A 16,431-nucleotide genomic window follows, 5' to 3' on the forward strand; every position below is an offset into this window, starting at 1 on the left:
TCAATGTTTTTGATCAACAAAGAAAGACAAAAGACCTTGACAGACATAAACCTGATAAGCGGATATTGTCATAAAGCCTACGCTGCACATCTGAGATCAGTAAGTACTGCCTTTTCAACTTGTGAAGAATCCAAGAAAGCAAAGAAATGTGGTAATATTGATTTGAATGTTGAAAGCGGTAACTCTATGAAGTCTAACCACATGTTTGGCCAGAAGCATGACGGTTTGGTTGATGAAACCTCTGGTGATTGTGAGAGGGATCTGTCAGAACTCAAACAGCTGACTTCAGAGACCTATAAAACATGATGCAGCACTAATACCTACATTTCAAAAAACCGCCAGGATGATTATTTCAAAGCCTCATTGTCTCATTCAGAGTTATCCTCAAGTGAATGCAATGAAAAAGATTAGGATAAAAGTGATGGACGTCCTCAGAAGAGCCCTTTTCACATATCGCAAAAGCAGATCTCCTCGCCTCCTACACATTTCCCCCTTCACAGAAGAGCAAAACAAACGCCTCAAAGACAACAAAAAGTTGCTCTTCATATGCCTCATGTACCGAGGAACCCCTTATGTGAGCAAGGTGGTTCTTATTATATGAGTACACAGCAGCAAAACCATGGCAAGATGTTGTCAAGATACTTACAAAACCAAGACAGCATGAACAATGGCAGAAGTCACATATCGAAGGCAGCCATATGGTCTTGAGCTGCACATCAGTTGTTCTCAAAAAGTATCAGAGCATTTAAGAGTTCAGATGTGATGTGTGATGTTCTTCTGTTTGCACTTTAAATAAACACACATTTGACCTTATATTTTACAGAGGATCCTCAGAACATGTCAGATAACAATGAAAACCATCATCCTGAAGTAAATTAGAATAATCCATCCCTTGTTTCATGGGCTATGGGTTCTTGAACTTTATAAGCAATCGATTTGTAAAGCTTTCTGTATACTATTATATGAAACCCATCATCCTCTAAGGGATTCAATTCCTTTCTGTCTGATCCACATTTCATGCACGGCCAGACATAATGCCCTACATTCAGTTCATCAATAGAGGCATCAATACCATTCTGCAAATGTTTCCAGGCTTGGAAAAGAAGCACAGATGCTCTTTCTTGAAAATATGTACTTGTTTTACCAACTTGAACAAAGTGTTAGTCAGAGAGATGCTGCTGCTGCTAATGGGATGCCTTTCCACATGCCTTACAGGTGTTTTTTTTTTTTTTTTTTTGTAATGGTTTGAACAGCAGATTAATAAAATGAATTTATAAAGCATGTTTGAAGATAAGAATAAATTCAGTGTAGACAAAGCTAATGATTGTACTGATTTCACAACTCGCAATCAAGTAAATCTCACATAGATATAAATGCAAGCTAAACATTTTACAGGTGAGTAAACATTAGCTGTGAATTACATGAAGTGCAAACTTTCCTCAGCAGAGAAACCAAACAGATGAAATCTTGGCTAATGCTTTTTAAACACATCTTTGTAGCCCTGTCACACACCAGTGATTCTCAACCTTTTTTTAAAAGGGCTTTCTACCTACCCTTTTAAAAATAATGGTTCCAAAAAAAGGAATTTTTAGTGATGGCGTAGCCATAGAAGCAGCATTTTGGTTCCCTAAATAACTTTTCACTAAACAGTTCTTAAAAGAACCAATTTTCTTAGTGTGAAAAACCATTTAATAATCTAAAAAAAAACATTTTCCACTATACACTCTTAAAAATAAAGGTTCCAAAAGAGAGGGTTGGCAATCAAGAAGAACAATATTAGATTTCCCAAAGAACTTTTCAGTTTACAGTTAAAATAAATGTGACGGCATATTTAGTTATAAAACCCATCATGTCTTAATGAAACTAACAGAGACAGAGGTTGTGTGTATCTGTGCATGTGAGGTGATCTAACAAAAACATAAGTGCCAGGAGACTGTGGTGACATGTGGCACATCTCCCACACTCTGAACAGCTTGTAATGAGAACCAGTGGGGTTTCATCGTAGCCTAACAACCCTCGTGTTTGTTTCTGCAAATCTATCAGTAGTCTGTAGATTGCTGCTCTCTTGATGAATTCACACACTCCGAGTTGATTGCCTCTTCACTTTTCCAACTCAGTGCTCATATACTTGAAAGTTTTGCAGCTTTGTTTTTAACTAGCAATATGAATATAAATTTAAAAGCATAGTGTGAAAGAGTGATTTTTAGTAAACACAACCTCATAAGATAATTTGCGACATTCAAAGCTTGATTGACTAAAACTGGTAATCAATTCAATTGAAGGTTGTTTTTTTTAATGACACAAACATTTCTAACCTACACCGAGCTAAGAAATGTACAAGCACTACTCAGGAACATCACGTAACAGCAGGCCAACAAAGTTTTATCATAATCAGTGTCAGATGCTCTAGGGGTGATGAACACTTGATTCCTTGTGGAGAACTCCAACAGTTTCCCACCTGACAATGAATAATCCAACACTGAGTTTTTTCATATTAAAGTCACATTTATTCGATCCCAAACAACAGACATCTTCACACACTGGCATCAATCCCAGAGTGAGAGAAATAATTCATACCACAAAAGCAAAACTCTCCCAAACCTTAGATATAACAGCAGTTGCAAAGCAAACGTGACTTTTACTAAAATGGTTGCACAATAAATGCCTGAAAGATGTGAGGACCTACAAAACCTTGACTATTGATGTGAACAAACTACAGTAAGTGGACATCAAATTTAATCACATGCATAAAATCCACGTTTATGGTGCTCAAAGTCTGATGTGACATGTAAATGTATTAGTTTTATATACTCGCTTTGGAAAAGCCATCAGTGATGAGTGAGCGACCTCTCCCCTCATTGAATAAACACTTTTGGTTGACACCAAAAAGTGACCTGCTGAATTACTCATAAATAAATAATACACAGTGAAAGCTGTAAATAGCAGATATCCCTCTTTGAACCTTGTTGATCTTTATATAGAGAAAGCCCACTAACAAAAGTAAGCATGTTAATACTGTGCCTACACAATGATGAGAACAATTTTCCATAAAAAGCACACAATGTTAAGGGCCTTTCTAAAGTTCTTGGTCCCTCTAAACGGCGCACAGATCATTAGTTGAAGATGACAGCTTTCCACGCTTTGCTGGTTTGCCCGTTTCGAAACGGCTGGCTGTGCAGGGGTTTCAACTCAGGAAAATTTCAACTCAGCTCAGCAAGTCTGGTTGGAGGCCAGCTCTCTGAAGCACATCCTCAGGCATGCAAAACACAGGGTTCACTGGTTTGATCTGCTCATCTCCCAGCAAAGACAGACCAGCCACACCAAACAGAGTGTGGAAAGGATCCACCTGGATGGAAATAGAGAACACTGGTAAGAATGTACTGCAGAGACTGATAAGCTCTGTTTAAAGAATGGAAAGACCTAGAGAAACAACATGCAGAATATTTATGCATATGCAAACTTTTGTGTGACGAACTCCAAAGAGAGCTTACCATGTCTCCGGGCCTGTCAGCGAAGCCTCCAGTCTCTTCATCCTGGCAAGCAAGAATAAAACTGCGCAGTTTTGCTTTGTCAATCCAGTGAATTCTGCCAATGATCTTCAAAGAGGCAAGAACCCACCAGGAATAGCAGACATCAGGCAGCTGAAATCAGAGGAAAAAACATCATTGTGTTTGGTCAATCAGCTTGTAATAAATGAATGTATGATATAATCTAAAATTAAGTTTTATAAACATTAAATAAATTGAATTTCATTTGTGCTTATTATTTATGGTCAATTTTAATTTGGGTTTAATATGTTTTATGGTTCCCAAACAGTTTTAATTGAATCTATATATTTAATTACTATTTTTTTTATTGTGTTTTCTTTGCACAAAAAATTATTCTTCATAACATTATGGTTGAACAACTGACGTAACAAGTACTTAGTACCTTTCATGGCCTTGAACGTTTCAGTTGTGTTGATGTCTATGGAGGGTCAGAAAGCTCTCGGATTTCATCGAAAAATTTGTGTTCCAAAGATATTCGAAAGACTTACGGGTTTAGAATGACATGAGGGTGAATTACTAATGACAGAATTTTCATTTTTGGGTGAACTATCCTTTCAATTCTTTCATACATAAGTTTAAAATATTCTTGCTTAGCCCCCAGCGTGAGGTTTTTTTTAGGCGACTGTTATTTTAGATCATATTTCCTTATTGTTTCCATTGCGATGCTTGTCATGTGACACAACTTAGCCACAATAGATCCGTATGACACATGGATCGCTTTTATTTAGATTTTCCTGTTTTATTCAAAATATTCACAAACATGCTCAATATATTATGAAACATCTGATATTCCGATTCTGAAATATGTGCAAGTAAATATATTTGGTCGTTTAAAAAATGTTTATATTGACCGTGTTAGTTGAGGCTTGAGACTGTCCCATTGACTGCAAAGTAAGTTACACTGTCAAGGTCCAGACAAGTATGAAAAGCATCGTCAGTCTAAAGTACATCTTACCTTCTCTGGTCTCCCATTTAAGCCTCCTGATGGTAACTGTCTTTCACAGAGCCACCAACCCAACAGATCCGCATTTACTTGATGAAGCCTACCGGTGATAGACAAGAAACCCGTGCAGCAGTAAATCTAGAGACAGGATGAGAAGAACATATGATTACAATGCATGAATACACTAAAATGGTTTAAAGTCAAGGTGGGCATGAAATACCTCAGACAACTCACCTGACCAGCATGGGACTCTGAATCAGGCCTACAACCAAACCCACCATCAAAGTTCATACAGGACAGCACAAACTCAACGGCCTTGTCCACATTGATCTCATCCAACTTGCCCTGCACAGAAAAAAACCTTGAAAAGCTGCAAGAAACACTTAAAAATGCAGTTAAATATAATAATTGAATACAAAAGAATTCAGACCAGTAGTGCCAACGTCGCAACCGCACAAAAGGAAAACCGTGTATCTATTTCTCCTGTTAATGAAAAAAGTGAGCATTTATATTTATTTACATATAATACTTAAAATTGTTTATTCCAGTAATGAATTAATAAATTAATGAATGAATGAATGCACCCCATTTGTCTCCTGCGAACGAGCCATCCTCCTGCTGCAGTCCTTTAACATAGTCCACCACTTTGTCCACATCAATTACATTAATGCTATCATACAACGACAGGATCTAAAGGAAGTAACACACATCTTTTCATGGATTCCCACTTTTGTGTAGTAATTTCTAGAACCAATCATTAATTCATTATTATGATTGCCTTCTAGATTTAGCAGATTCCTGCTGACCTGTACAGCACTGAGGGTGTAGAGGAGATGAGGGTCGTGGCCGATGCTGGCGCTGATGCCTCCACAGTCATGCTGGCAGGACTTGATGAACTCTATGATCTCCTCGCAATTCATTCGAGACAGCTGACCCATCAGGTCCATCACTGTCAGACCCCAATAGATGCCACTCATTCTTAAGTACTCTGACAGCGTGTACTCCTGCAGGAGATGGTGCACAATATATTTATTACTTTTTGAAGGAAAACCTTTTTTTTTTTTTTGCATTTTTGTAAGCCATCAACTTACATAGTCATCCTTCTTGGAGCCATAGGCTGCAATATAGTCTGCATGCTTGTCTAAGAGGAGCGTGTTTGGAGCATCAGGTTTAATGATCACGTCTTTAACCTGGGTCCCCTGCAAAATAAAGTTGTGGCCATCACTTTCTGCCAATAAGTTCAAAAACTACAGTTTGACGCATTCATTTGAACCCAGACTATAAATTGTGCTGAGCCGACTGGGCGGATGACATGACATGTTTCTGCTGCTCTTGTTCTCATCTTTTAGTGTGCGCTAATTTTCTTCACATTCGCAGTAAACCGCATGCTCTTTCATTATGAGTTGAACACGACATCATACACTATTAATTACGTTTACCATAAAAGAAAAGTAGTGTGTTTTACATTACCATCCTGACGGAGAAGCAAGATAGAGAACTACAGGCTGACTCCACCAGTCACACACATATTACATCATCACATGTCATTTCTACGGGTGCCAGTAAAGGACAAAACTCATTTAACGTCGACGTTATTACACATAATAGAAAGCTAAAGATGATTCTGCAAATCGCATCTAAACATCGGTACATTGTCCCATGAAAAACTTTTCTTAAACACACTTGCCCAATAATAAGTGTGGTCGAATTTACGTTTTATTAAAAGGTTCCACGTATTTTACGCCTGTTTTGATTTATTAAAGTATTTTTAGTAAGCAAAACAAACAAACAACTCTGTTAACGTTCTTTGTATTCCCGGGGGCTGTTCCATAAAAGCAGCTTAGAAAAGCGGGGATTAAAGTCCAAAACCTGACTTGAATGAGCCGAGCTAAACATCCGCGCTTAAATTGGTTCCATAACAGTAAGTTGAGGATCATGTGATTTTACTAATTTGAGTCAGGTTTAAATAGTCTAGATAATTGCGCGTGCACGCCATTGTTTAAAAGTCCTGAAAAGTCGAGCATGGGTCAATCGATTTACTGTGGGCTACCATGGCAACAAAAGGAAAAGATAGAGCAGCGATGTTCACGGCAACGGAACAGCGTTTGCTATTGGAAACATATGAAGAATTTAAAGATGTCATCACCAAAAAAGGCAATACAGCGGCAATAAATAAAGCAAGAGAGAAAGGTTGGCAGGAAATTGCTGATCTTCTCAATGCGTAAGTAGCGGTGTAAGCTATTTAAAATAATTTATCAACATTGAATGTGTGTCACAATACATTGCAAAGTTTGTGTGTGAATAACAGTAATGTTAATTGCTTTCATGCAGCAGCAACTTAAGTGAAGCAAAAAGAACCTGGCAGCAGGTGAAAATAAAATATAAAAATATAGTTCAGAATGGTAAGTAAATCTAATGGGATGTATATATGTAATCAATGCCAGCTTGAAGTTACAACTATTCAGGGTTTTTTTTTTTTATGTATTTTTTTTTTAATTGCAGCGACCAAAAAGAAGACTGAGGTTGCTGGCACTGGGGGAGGGCCACCACCAGCCAGCTTCACTCCTGCAGAGGAGCTGGCTTTGGAAATTAATAAAGGGAGGCCCGTCCTTGAGGGAATAGAGGGGGGGACATCATCTAAAATTATATCACGTAGTATAAGTAGTGAGTATATAAAAGGTGTGTGTGTTTTATTAGCATTATTCCTTCCTGACTAACTGATTTCCTCCTTCCTTAGGCATTGTAAACCTAAGTACATCATAGCAGTAATGTCACGTAGAAGTACTTGTGCTACTGTAATGGTGCATTTTGGTAAAAAAAATATATTTTTTTTCTATCAAGATTCTGTATGCTGTATGGATCCACCAGACATCATGTTGCCTGTGAGTATGAGACCTTTTCAATAAGACATGTAAGCTAATGATTTTAACTGAGTTTAATCCGTGGTCACAGGGAGAAGTGATGGGAGTTGAGGAGGATGAGGAGACTGTCTGTATGTTCAAGGAGGCCTGAGGTAGTCACAGGTTCCATGTGATACTTTATTGAATATAAAAAGTGTACTTGTGTGATAAAATGATCATAATGTGTTTTCAGGATGCTGACACTGTTCTAGAGCCCTCTCAGTCTGGGACAACATGTGACAAAGTGAGTATTAAGAAATGAAAACAATGTGACAAGAGTATTCAATGAAATAACTTAAATCTATGTTGCTACAGAACCCAGAAAACATAAAAGGAGTGTATAAACGCTACCTCCTTAAACAAATGGAAGTGATTGATATCGACATCCAGTATAAAAAACTGAAGATGAGGAAGTTGGAGCTGGAAATTCAACAGCTACAGAAAAATGCAAGTAGAACTACCATTTTTAAAAAAGGAAAAGAAAAAAAAAGCCCTTTTTGATCACTTTCCACAACATTTATTTGTGTGTTTTCACCCCTAACAGGCAGATTCAATCTGAATAAAGACAAATCACATTATATACTTTGACTTCTGTGTGTTTGTTCAACTAAGGAGAAAGTTGAGGGGCCAGTGGAACATTTTAAAGGCTACACATGGTTTAGATCATATTAAGCAAAATAATTATTTGCATATGTGTCTCGTATAAGTCTGCCGGTTTCGTTTTCTTCCAATACTGCCTCATTGCCCCAGTCTTCCTCTTCAGCAATCCTTGGTTGCCTCTCTCTCCTCAGACAAGCAATGTCATGGAGCACTACACAAGCAACTACAATGTCACATGCCCTAGGTGGAGTCACTCTGAGGTGCTTCAGGCACTGAAACCTTGACTTTATCAGCCCAAATGCCATCTCTATACGACCTCTTGTGTGTGCATGGGCAATGTTGTAGTGGTGCTGTGCCTCTGTCTGGGGCTCCTGATAGGGAGTCAAGAGGTAAGGCAGGCATGGGTATCCCTTGTCTCCCAGCAAAACTCCTGAGAATTCTCCTGCATAGACAGAATGAATATATAGATATATAATGTTTTTTTTTTTTTCTTTTTCTAAGACTTTTTGCGATTTTAAGTGATTACTAGCATACCTCTTGCTAGTTGCTGGTAGAGAGATGAGGCTCTAAAGATTCTGGAGTCATGCACAGAGCCTGGCCATTTGGCCTCTACATTTGTGATGATGCAATCTGCATCACTAATCATCTAAAATAAATTTAAACCTGTAGGTCACTACATTTTAATTGCAATGAACTAAACACTGGTGCCCAGCTTAGTACAGAACACTCAGTGCTAGAGCATAGCCTTCAATATCATCTCAGTGGGACCGTACCTGTACATTGATGCGGTGTACTGATCTCCTATTCACAAAGTCCGCTTCATGTGGACCAGACGGACACTTAATACGCACATGGGTGCAGTCCAATGCACCGATAACATTTGGGAAACCTAGGAAAATTATTTTTTTAAATTTTCCCATGTAAAATCAACAGTCAAGAAATATTTCCATGTTTTATAGTTATTTGAACTTACCAGCTATTCCATAAAAGGCATGTTTAACGGTATGAATAGCTTTGTGGCCAGGGAATGTGATGAACACATTGAGTAGTCTTTTTAAAGAAAGGTACACAGTTCGTACAGAGCGGCAAACTGATGCTTTGCTGATATTCTCTGCATCTCCAACTGTGTACAAAAATGTTCCACTGGCAAAAAAGCAAAGTGCAATGCACACCATCTGTGGGACTGTGAGCGCTCTGTTGCGGCGTGTATTATTTGCAATGTATGGGCTTAGTAATCTACAAATATATGCAATCCCATCTCTTGAGAACCTATATCGCTCATACAGGTAGCTGTCATTAAAAGCCAATGGGTCTGACCTATCTCTGAAAGTTCTCTCTCTTTGAAATGCCCTCCGCAAGACTATAGCTCCCTCATCCACCACCTCTTCTATTAAAGGACATGCCATGATTAAGTTTGGAGACGAGTTCAGCTCCCTATTTATATACTTTTAATTAATTACCAAACTCACCAATTAAACACACAAGTTTTGAACATTTCTTAGTGTATTTATACCTTATAATTTCTTACATTTATTAGTAAAGTACATTTCCTTATTTATTTATTTATATTTTTAAAAAAAATATTAATAGTGGTTAAGTAAAATAAAATGACATCGAAATACCAGCAGTTGAGTATAAATGGTATGCTCGTTAAATCTGAACTCAGACTTAGCCTGACAGTTAGCCTGCCCCGGACCAGGTTAATTTGCCAGCATAAGTTGCCTGGGGAACTGAGTTTGAACTTTTTTAAGTTTGATTTATGAAACCGAATCTACCAAAAATAAGCCTGACTAACCGAAATAAACCTGGCTTATACTCTAATCTTGGTTTATGGAACAGCCCCCCGCTCTTCTCTGTGACGACGAAATTGTAAAATTGTTGTTTATCTGAACTCTGAAGTTTATCTGAAAGGTTATCTGAAATTTTTCAAACTTAGAATCAGCAACTTTAAAATTTTTCCAGGTTTCGGTTCAATCAGGTCATCAAATAGTTATTTCAGAAGTTAAGAAATTGTCTTTTAAAAAGTATAATCTGAAAATATATATATCAGTATTAATGGAATAGTCCATTCAAATTGAACATGTTCTTCTACTGTACGGTAGTTATCTTCAGGCCATCCATCATAGGGCTTGCAGTACGGAGTTGACTAATTATATATAATGCTAAATTAGTTTGAAATTTGCGACATTTTAAATACAATTTAAAATCATGATTTGTGTGATTTGTTTTTCAGTATATGAACATAAAATTAAATAAAAATCCATCAGTATTATACAAATTATTATTTTTTCCAAATTAAAGCCCTCACTCAGTAAACTACTGTAGTTTGGGACCAAATGTTGGTTTGGTTACCAAAAAACATATTATAAATTAAATATTAATATTTGTTTGTCAATTATTTTTCCATAAATTTGGTAATTGAGTTGAATGGTTGAGCTTAAATGCAGTTAACATAATCAGTGTAAAAAATAGAAAGTGATTACAATAAAATAAGCACTTGTGTCTACCCAACATGGTGTAGGTCCAAATAAAGTTTCTGGTGGAAATCAGTAAGTCGCACTCGCAGGGTTACACTCAAAATGTATGCCAAAGCTAAACATTGCATTTTATAGGGTAATTGATATTAATTAACAGGTTGGTATAGATATTTGGGCAATAAAATTACAAGTGTTTTTAAAGGAGATTATTTATTTTTGCTTTGAGGACATAATCATTTACAAAAAGAATCTGAGGAAGAGCTGTGTAACGATGTTACTTTGTTCAGATTTAAGCAACTTTGTTAAACACAAAGACGGCAAGTCATGCTGATAAGACATAATGCATCTGGAGACTAGTGTAGGCAATTTACAATCTGTGAGATACAATCCTGAGAACTATTGATCAAAAAAAAAAAAACACATTGTCATGTAAAAAAGACACTGTTTTTTTAAGGCATGGAAGTCCTGGGTTTACATGTTCATTGTTTGAATTTTCCAAGGTGTTCTCTTGAGATGATGAGCCTCTGTATTTGTGCAGTCCCTTCATAAATCTGTGGATGCAGACATTAGGACATTAGTCACATTAAAGGATCTTTATCAATTCAAATAAACCAGGTTGGGTCTACAATCCTTACCTGGTAAATCTTAGCGTCTCTCATCAGCTTCTCCACAGGATATTCACTATTGAAACCATTCCCACCAAAGATCTGGACGGCATCAGAGGCACACTGGTTAGCAATGTCTCCAGCAAAGGCCTTAGCGATCGAGGCGTAGTAGGTGTTCCTGCGGCCCTGATCCACTTCCCAGGCTGCTCTCTGATAGGCCATTCTGGCAAGCTCAACTTTCATGGCCATTTCAGCCAGAAGGAATGACACAGCCTGGTGCTGGGGTCAGAAAACAAACACAGTCCGATTACGGTCTTATTAACCTCATGTTACCAGATTGGGTTTTAAAATGTGTCCATTGAAATAGACACCTACCTCTGCAATAAACTTGCCAAAAGTCTTTCTTTCCAAAGCATACTTCGTGGCCTCTTCCAGTGCTCTCTGTGCAAGTCCTGTGGCACCTGCAGCCACCTGAAAAACATCAAGAGATTATTTATAAAATAGCATGGAGAATTTGTTAGCAATAATAACTGCAAAAGAGCACTTACAGGTGGTCTAGTCTTGTCGAATGCACCCATGGCAATCTTGAAGCCAGCTCCTTCTCCAATCAAAACATTCTCCTTCGGGATTCTTACATCCTCAAACGTGATGCCCCTGGTGTCTGAGCATCTCTGGCCCATGTTCAGTTCCTGTTGGACAAAAGAATGTAGACATAAGCTAACTGTGCAGAATCTCGTAGTGTAATTAATGTAAGTGTACAAGTATTATCTGAGTGCATCAGACTGCAGTTGTCAGCAGCTTGTACCTTTCTGCCAGGCTGGACTCCTGGGGTGTCAGCTTCAACAATGAAGCCTGTGAAAGCCCTGCTAGCAGAGGATTTGGGATCAGGATCTGTGCGGGCCAGCAGGAAGTACCTATAAATGCAAACAGAAGGATTTGTAATAGATCCAAAACACAGTTATGCGTAACGGAATAAGTGGTTTACCTACCAGTTGGCTTTTCCTCCATTGGTGATCCACATTTTCTGACCATTGATCACATACTCGTCTCCTTTCTTAACAGCCCGGGTCTTTATCCCAGCCACATCAGAGCCTGCTCCCGGCTCGGTCACACAGTACGCCTGTCGACACATTTTGATAAGCACATGTGGATGTCTATGTACTGCTAAAGGAAATGCTTCATAAATACTAAAATATTAATGATGGGAAAAACAATGACACACTTACACACATTAGTGGTTCTTCTGTCATTCTGCCCAAATATTTCTTCTTCTGGGCATCATTACCAGCAATAATGACGGGCATTTGCTGCATGGAAAAAATAAAAAAAATTACAACAATAAATCCAAGCATGCACAAATTCCCATTTCATTTAAATATGAAATGATGCACACTTTCATAAAACTGCACTTACTCCCAGAGAGTTTGCCTCAATGGCTGTCTGTACCCCAGTGCAGCCAAAGGCCAGTTCTTCTGTGATGAGACAGGCATCAAATATGCCCAGACCCATTCCACCTAAAACATAAAATACAACATGGTCAGAATTAAAGGAATTGTTGTCTTCATGTTGTACCAAACTCTTAAGACTTACTTTCATCCAGTAAACACAAAATGTACATTTGTGAAGTGTATCTTGGGTACGCTTTTCACTACAATGAAAAGCATTTGAATACACCTATTTACTGTTGGTTGAGCATCTGATGCATTAGGCACACAAAATAGCAAACACTTTGGGAATTTTGAAGTTGTCTTCTGATTGTTTGATTCTACAGGACTTCCGGGAGATGTGTGAGTCTCATCCTTTGACAGCCCATCTGGAAACAAAGCCTTGAGGTCGAACCGCCTCACATGTGTTTACAACTATGACAGTGAGCGCTTGTCAGGAGGAATTAAAACCTGGATGTGGAGTTCAAAGCATAGTCTCTTGACCACTGAAGACGACATTCTTGATTAATGTTTGGTTGCATGCCGGTATTGTATTCTAGGGACATCAACTAAACATGACTCTGAACAGAAAAAAACGCTGATTGTGAATGTCAGTCAGACGGCCAATGAAAAGTGCAATGGGGTCCAGAGCTTCTGCCATCAGTCTAAAGGTCTTGCTATGTGGTACTAGACTGTTCCAAGCTCTACAACGCCATAAAATACACCATAAAAGGGTTTTGTATGATTTTGTGTCTAATTTAATCTATTAACACCATAAATGTCAGTTTGTTCTCAAGCTTTCTTATAGTTTCAGATATGATTGTGTAAAGTAAAAGTCATGTGGCCTACTTTTATGATACTGTTATGGTGCTTTTATGGTATAATTGCATAGAAACAAGGAATTAGTAGTACATTATTCTAATGTATCATTTTACGCTCCATGAAAGAAAGTAAGTCAGACAGGTTTTAGAATTGCATGAAGGTGAAGAAATGATGACAGAATAATCATTTTTGGGCATCAGTCTACCTACCACACTCTTCTGGAATATGTCCATTCATTAGACCCAACTCCCATGCTCTCTTAATGAGAGGAAATGGATACTGCAAAGAGCATATCAAGAGTTTACTTTTTTCCCCTCAATTCTAAGATATGTAAATTGGAAATTGTGGACACGTGGATTTAAAAAAAACCTACTTCACCACTTCTGTCATATGACGGGGCAGCTGGGACAATCTCCTCCCGTGCAAACTTTCTTGCCACCTCCTGGAACTCTTTCTGCTGGTCAGTTAGTTCTGTTAAATTGAGGAATAATGTATTTGGTTGATCTAACAATGCCTTGGTTTTTTTTTTTACACAGTGAACAGAGGTGATAAAACATACCAAAGCTGAAGCCTCCAAGAGATTCTTTCACCGCAGCAGTAGCTGCTCTGGCGCTAGCTTGAGGTCCAGTACTCTGAAACCTAAGTCCAGCCTGAAAACCTGCCCTCAAAACCTGTTGGACAATGATTAAATGCACATTTAAGCACTGTCACAACAGTTTTAACTATTTAAAGGTGAACAGAATGTCCCTACAGTTAACAAGGAAATGATTCAAATAATAGACAAACCTACCTATTTACATCATTATTGCACTTAATCCCTTTTATTTTATTTAAATTGTATAAAATCGCATGTAGAATGAGTATGTTACACTATATATATTTACATACAGTCTGACAAGATAATGTGAAGCACTGTTGTTTGTAGACACGGTTATAAAAGTCAAAGTGAAATTAACTTCACCAATTAATTCATCACAAAAAGGAAAACTGCATAAGTTAATTCCAGATGCAATGATTTTCTCACTAGAAGAAAGCGTAGAAGAGCTGTTGGAATTTCAGCTAATTTTCAGCTTTCCACGCGCTAGGCTAGCATTCTATTAATTTGAGATTAATAAAATTGCAAGTATGTGCGAAATAAAAACTTTTTAACTATAAGATCAACAGAAATACGTGCTTACCTTATTAAAAATCATCGTTATTTCTTTTACAGACGATGGGCAGATCCTTCTTCTTTTTCTTTATATTTCCGGCAGTGTAGACACGTCTAGGCGTATTACTGCCCTCCACAGGTCAATATTTAAATTGAATTCTGTATCATGGAAGAACTGAAGAACTGCTTCAGAGGTCAGTTGATGTTTGTCACTGTATACAAGCAAAGATAAAATAGAAATAAAACTCTAACTCATAATTCTGTCAGTTTAACATAAAGTTCTTTAATTTCACCCCTATACTTTCTACATTCTAGGACAACATGTCCTACTGTCTCAGGACTCCCACATTAAACACAATCCAGAGACATGTTTTCCTACCATACATAAAATAAATATTTAGCCAACAGTGCTCTGACATCAGTCTACACAGTTTAACTGGATCCCTACGAGACGGTTAAGTATTTAACCATCTATTCCTCACTTCAGGTTGTATAGAAAAGAAGTGCCTACCTCTAAGATCCTTCAGTGCCCTTACAATGTTCACCCAGAAAAAAATGAAGTACTGACCAATCATCGGCCTCTGTTTTATCACGTGATAAAGAACCGTCGATCTAGTGACTTTTGACCTACTTTTATTATACAACGTCGAAGATGATACAAAATACATCTGGATATCCATATTTACTTCAAAAAGATGAAGAACATTTGTCAAATTACAGAAAATCGTATCTTTGCTGAACAAATTTTTATTTGGTTAAAAAAAAATGCTTGCTTCAACGTTCTTTTCTGTTTTGCCGGTAAACAGCCCACTAAATAGAAATGAAATGAGCAATTAATTTAAAGAAAGTAATACTTATTCATTAATGCTATAAATTAATTAAAGAATTTATTTATAAACTTGACAAATATTTCTTTATAAGCTTGCCTATTATAGAGGGCTTGAAAAATCCGAGACCCCATCGAATGTTATTTAAAAACATATTTAAAAAATCCTTACTGATGTAAAAGGTAGGATTTATAAAATAAACCTCATGATTTTTAATAAAATACCAAATACTAAGAAATTCGATATAGGCTATATCATGTACATTAGTATAATGTATAATGTTAATAATACAAATAAGCCAAAAAAATAAACATTTTAAAATGTAGTTTTATTCAAATTTAAATTTGACTTTATTTACTGTTCTAGCGCACATTGCTAGTTTTGATGTGAACAATTAAACTGTGCAAGTCAATCCGCTGAATTTTTTTTTTGTCTTGCACTTGCAAAACAAGTGTTAAAAGCCAAATTTTTTTAAAACAATGTCTACACATGTTTTAACCAAACTTTAGCACTTCAGTATTTTGTATGCATGTCCTGCTGTGTTATATTTTCTAATGTTAAAATTGCAAACCTGTCTTCATATATATTTTTTCCATTAGTGTATTCATTTTCTCTAGGTTTAGGACTATTTTGGAGAAAAGGAGCCTGCTGGGGAAAGACTTAAGAAATACAAAGTAAACAAGGTAATACACACATTTTTTGCTTAAATTCATTGTGCTGTTGTTGTTAACAGACATGGTTTATTTAGTCTGCCTTAGGATTGCAAGTGTCCTGAAACAAGTGAAGGAGTGAGTGGAAGCTGGTGGAGCTACTCAGGGAGGAGATCAAACTACAGAGAGTCAGAGGAGAGAAGAGCACAAGAGAGAAGGGAGAGAGAATGCTTAACAAATACATTATTTATTAGCCAAGAGAAAAGAGTGGACAAAAAAATGGGTACATTACAATTTTTCAATGTATTTTTTTAAATGTCACATTGTTAATGAAATTTCTGTAAAAAAAAAAAAAAAAGAAAGAAAGAAAGAAAGAAAAAGAAACTTTTTATTGTAAACTTTTTATTCGTGTTTGTAGTTCTCAACCGAATCAGCTCATTGGATTGTGGGTAATCTGGGTTTTATTAGCCATTAGACCTGAAAAA

General features: G+C 37.1%; 2 protein-coding genes and 1 long non-coding RNA gene across 6 annotated transcripts; 1 reads left to right on the forward strand and 2 right to left on the reverse strand.

Moving 5' to 3' along the window:
• Window positions 1–2,484: 2,484 nt before the first annotated feature.
• rabggtb (Rab geranylgeranyltransferase subunit beta) lies at window positions 2,485–6,563 on the reverse strand. Of its 3 annotated transcripts, none has more exons than XM_052549709.1 (9): window positions 6,366–6,563; window positions 5,583–5,690; window positions 5,298–5,495; window positions 5,076–5,181; window positions 4,922–4,974; window positions 4,726–4,836; window positions 4,504–4,629; window positions 3,492–3,641; window positions 2,485–3,346 (listed from the first exon to the last, which is right to left on the reverse strand). In XM_052549709.1, exons 1-9 carry the CDS (start codon window positions 6,426–6,428, stop codon window positions 3,206–3,208), a joined length of 1,056 nt encoding a protein of 351 aa, XP_052405669.1. In that variant the 5' UTR covers window positions 6,429–6,563; the 3' UTR covers window positions 2,485–3,205. The 3 variants fall into 3 exon arrangements, with proteins under 3 accessions (XP_052405669.1, XP_052405670.1, XP_052405671.1); XM_052549710.1 differs by having other exon boundaries at window positions 6,361–6,430; XM_052549711.1 differs by lacking the exon at window positions 6,366–6,563 and adding an exon at window positions 5,962–6,120.
• Window positions 6,564–6,599: 36 nt separating this feature from the next.
• Window positions 6,600–8,090, forward strand: LOC127951689 (uncharacterized). Its single transcript, XR_008152707.1, has 6 exons — window positions 6,600–6,893; window positions 6,994–7,170; window positions 7,333–7,373; window positions 7,444–7,504; window positions 7,585–7,635; window positions 7,707–8,090. It is a non-coding gene; the product is annotated as an uncharacterized LOC127951689 (long non-coding RNA).
• Window positions 8,091–10,661: 2,571 nt separating this feature from the next.
• Window positions 10,662–15,031, reverse strand: acadm (acyl-CoA dehydrogenase medium chain). 2 transcript variants are annotated; one of them, XM_052549666.1, is made up of 13 exons: window positions 14,981–15,031; window positions 14,498–14,681; window positions 13,879–13,990; window positions 13,693–13,790; window positions 13,529–13,598; window positions 12,487–12,587; window positions 12,300–12,380; window positions 12,063–12,193; window positions 11,879–11,987; window positions 11,622–11,762; window positions 11,449–11,544; window positions 11,104–11,352; window positions 10,662–11,019 (listed from the first exon to the last, which is right to left on the reverse strand). In XM_052549666.1, exons 2-13 carry the CDS (start codon window positions 14,510–14,512, stop codon window positions 10,948–10,950), a joined length of 1,275 nt encoding a protein of 424 aa, XP_052405626.1. In that variant the 5' UTR covers window positions 14,513–14,681; window positions 14,981–15,031; the 3' UTR covers window positions 10,662–10,947. The 2 variants fall into 2 exon arrangements, with proteins under 2 accessions (XP_052405626.1, XP_052405624.1); XM_052549664.1 differs by lacking the exon at window positions 14,981–15,031 and having other exon boundaries at window positions 14,498–14,902.
• Window positions 15,032–16,431: the final 1,400 nt, after the last annotated feature.

Source organism: Carassius gibelio, chromosome B2 (assembly GCF_023724105.1).
Source record: "Carassius gibelio isolate Cgi1373 ecotype wild population from Czech Republic chromosome B2, carGib1.2-hapl.c, whole genome shotgun sequence".
In the NCBI taxonomy this organism is placed as follows: domain Eukaryota; kingdom Metazoa; phylum Chordata; class Actinopteri; order Cypriniformes; family Cyprinidae; genus Carassius; species Carassius gibelio.

Bases quoted from the DNA above. Each gene is read 5' to 3' on its own strand.
- acadm (XM_052549666.1), bottom strand. The intron at 13,791-13,878 runs GTATGTTTTATC...TCAATTTAACAG, and splicing joins TCTTGGAGGCTTCAGCTTTG to AACTAACTGACCAGCAGAAA. The intron at 11,988-12,062 runs GTAGGTAAACCA...TTGCATTTATAG, and splicing joins AATGGAGGAAAAGCCAACTG to GTACTTCCTGCTGGCCCGCA.
- rabggtb (XM_052549709.1), bottom strand. From the start codon at position 6,428: ATGATCCTCAACTTACTGTTATGGAACCAATTTAAGCGCGGATGTTTA. The intron at 4,837-4,921 runs GTCTGAATTCTT...TTTTCTGTGCAG, and splicing joins TTGCGACGTTGGCACTACTG to GGCAAGTTGGATGAGATCAA. The intron at 3,642-4,503 runs GTAAGATGTACT...CTCTGATTTCAG, and splicing joins TAAATGGGAGACCAGAGAAG to CTGCCTGATGTCTGCTATTC.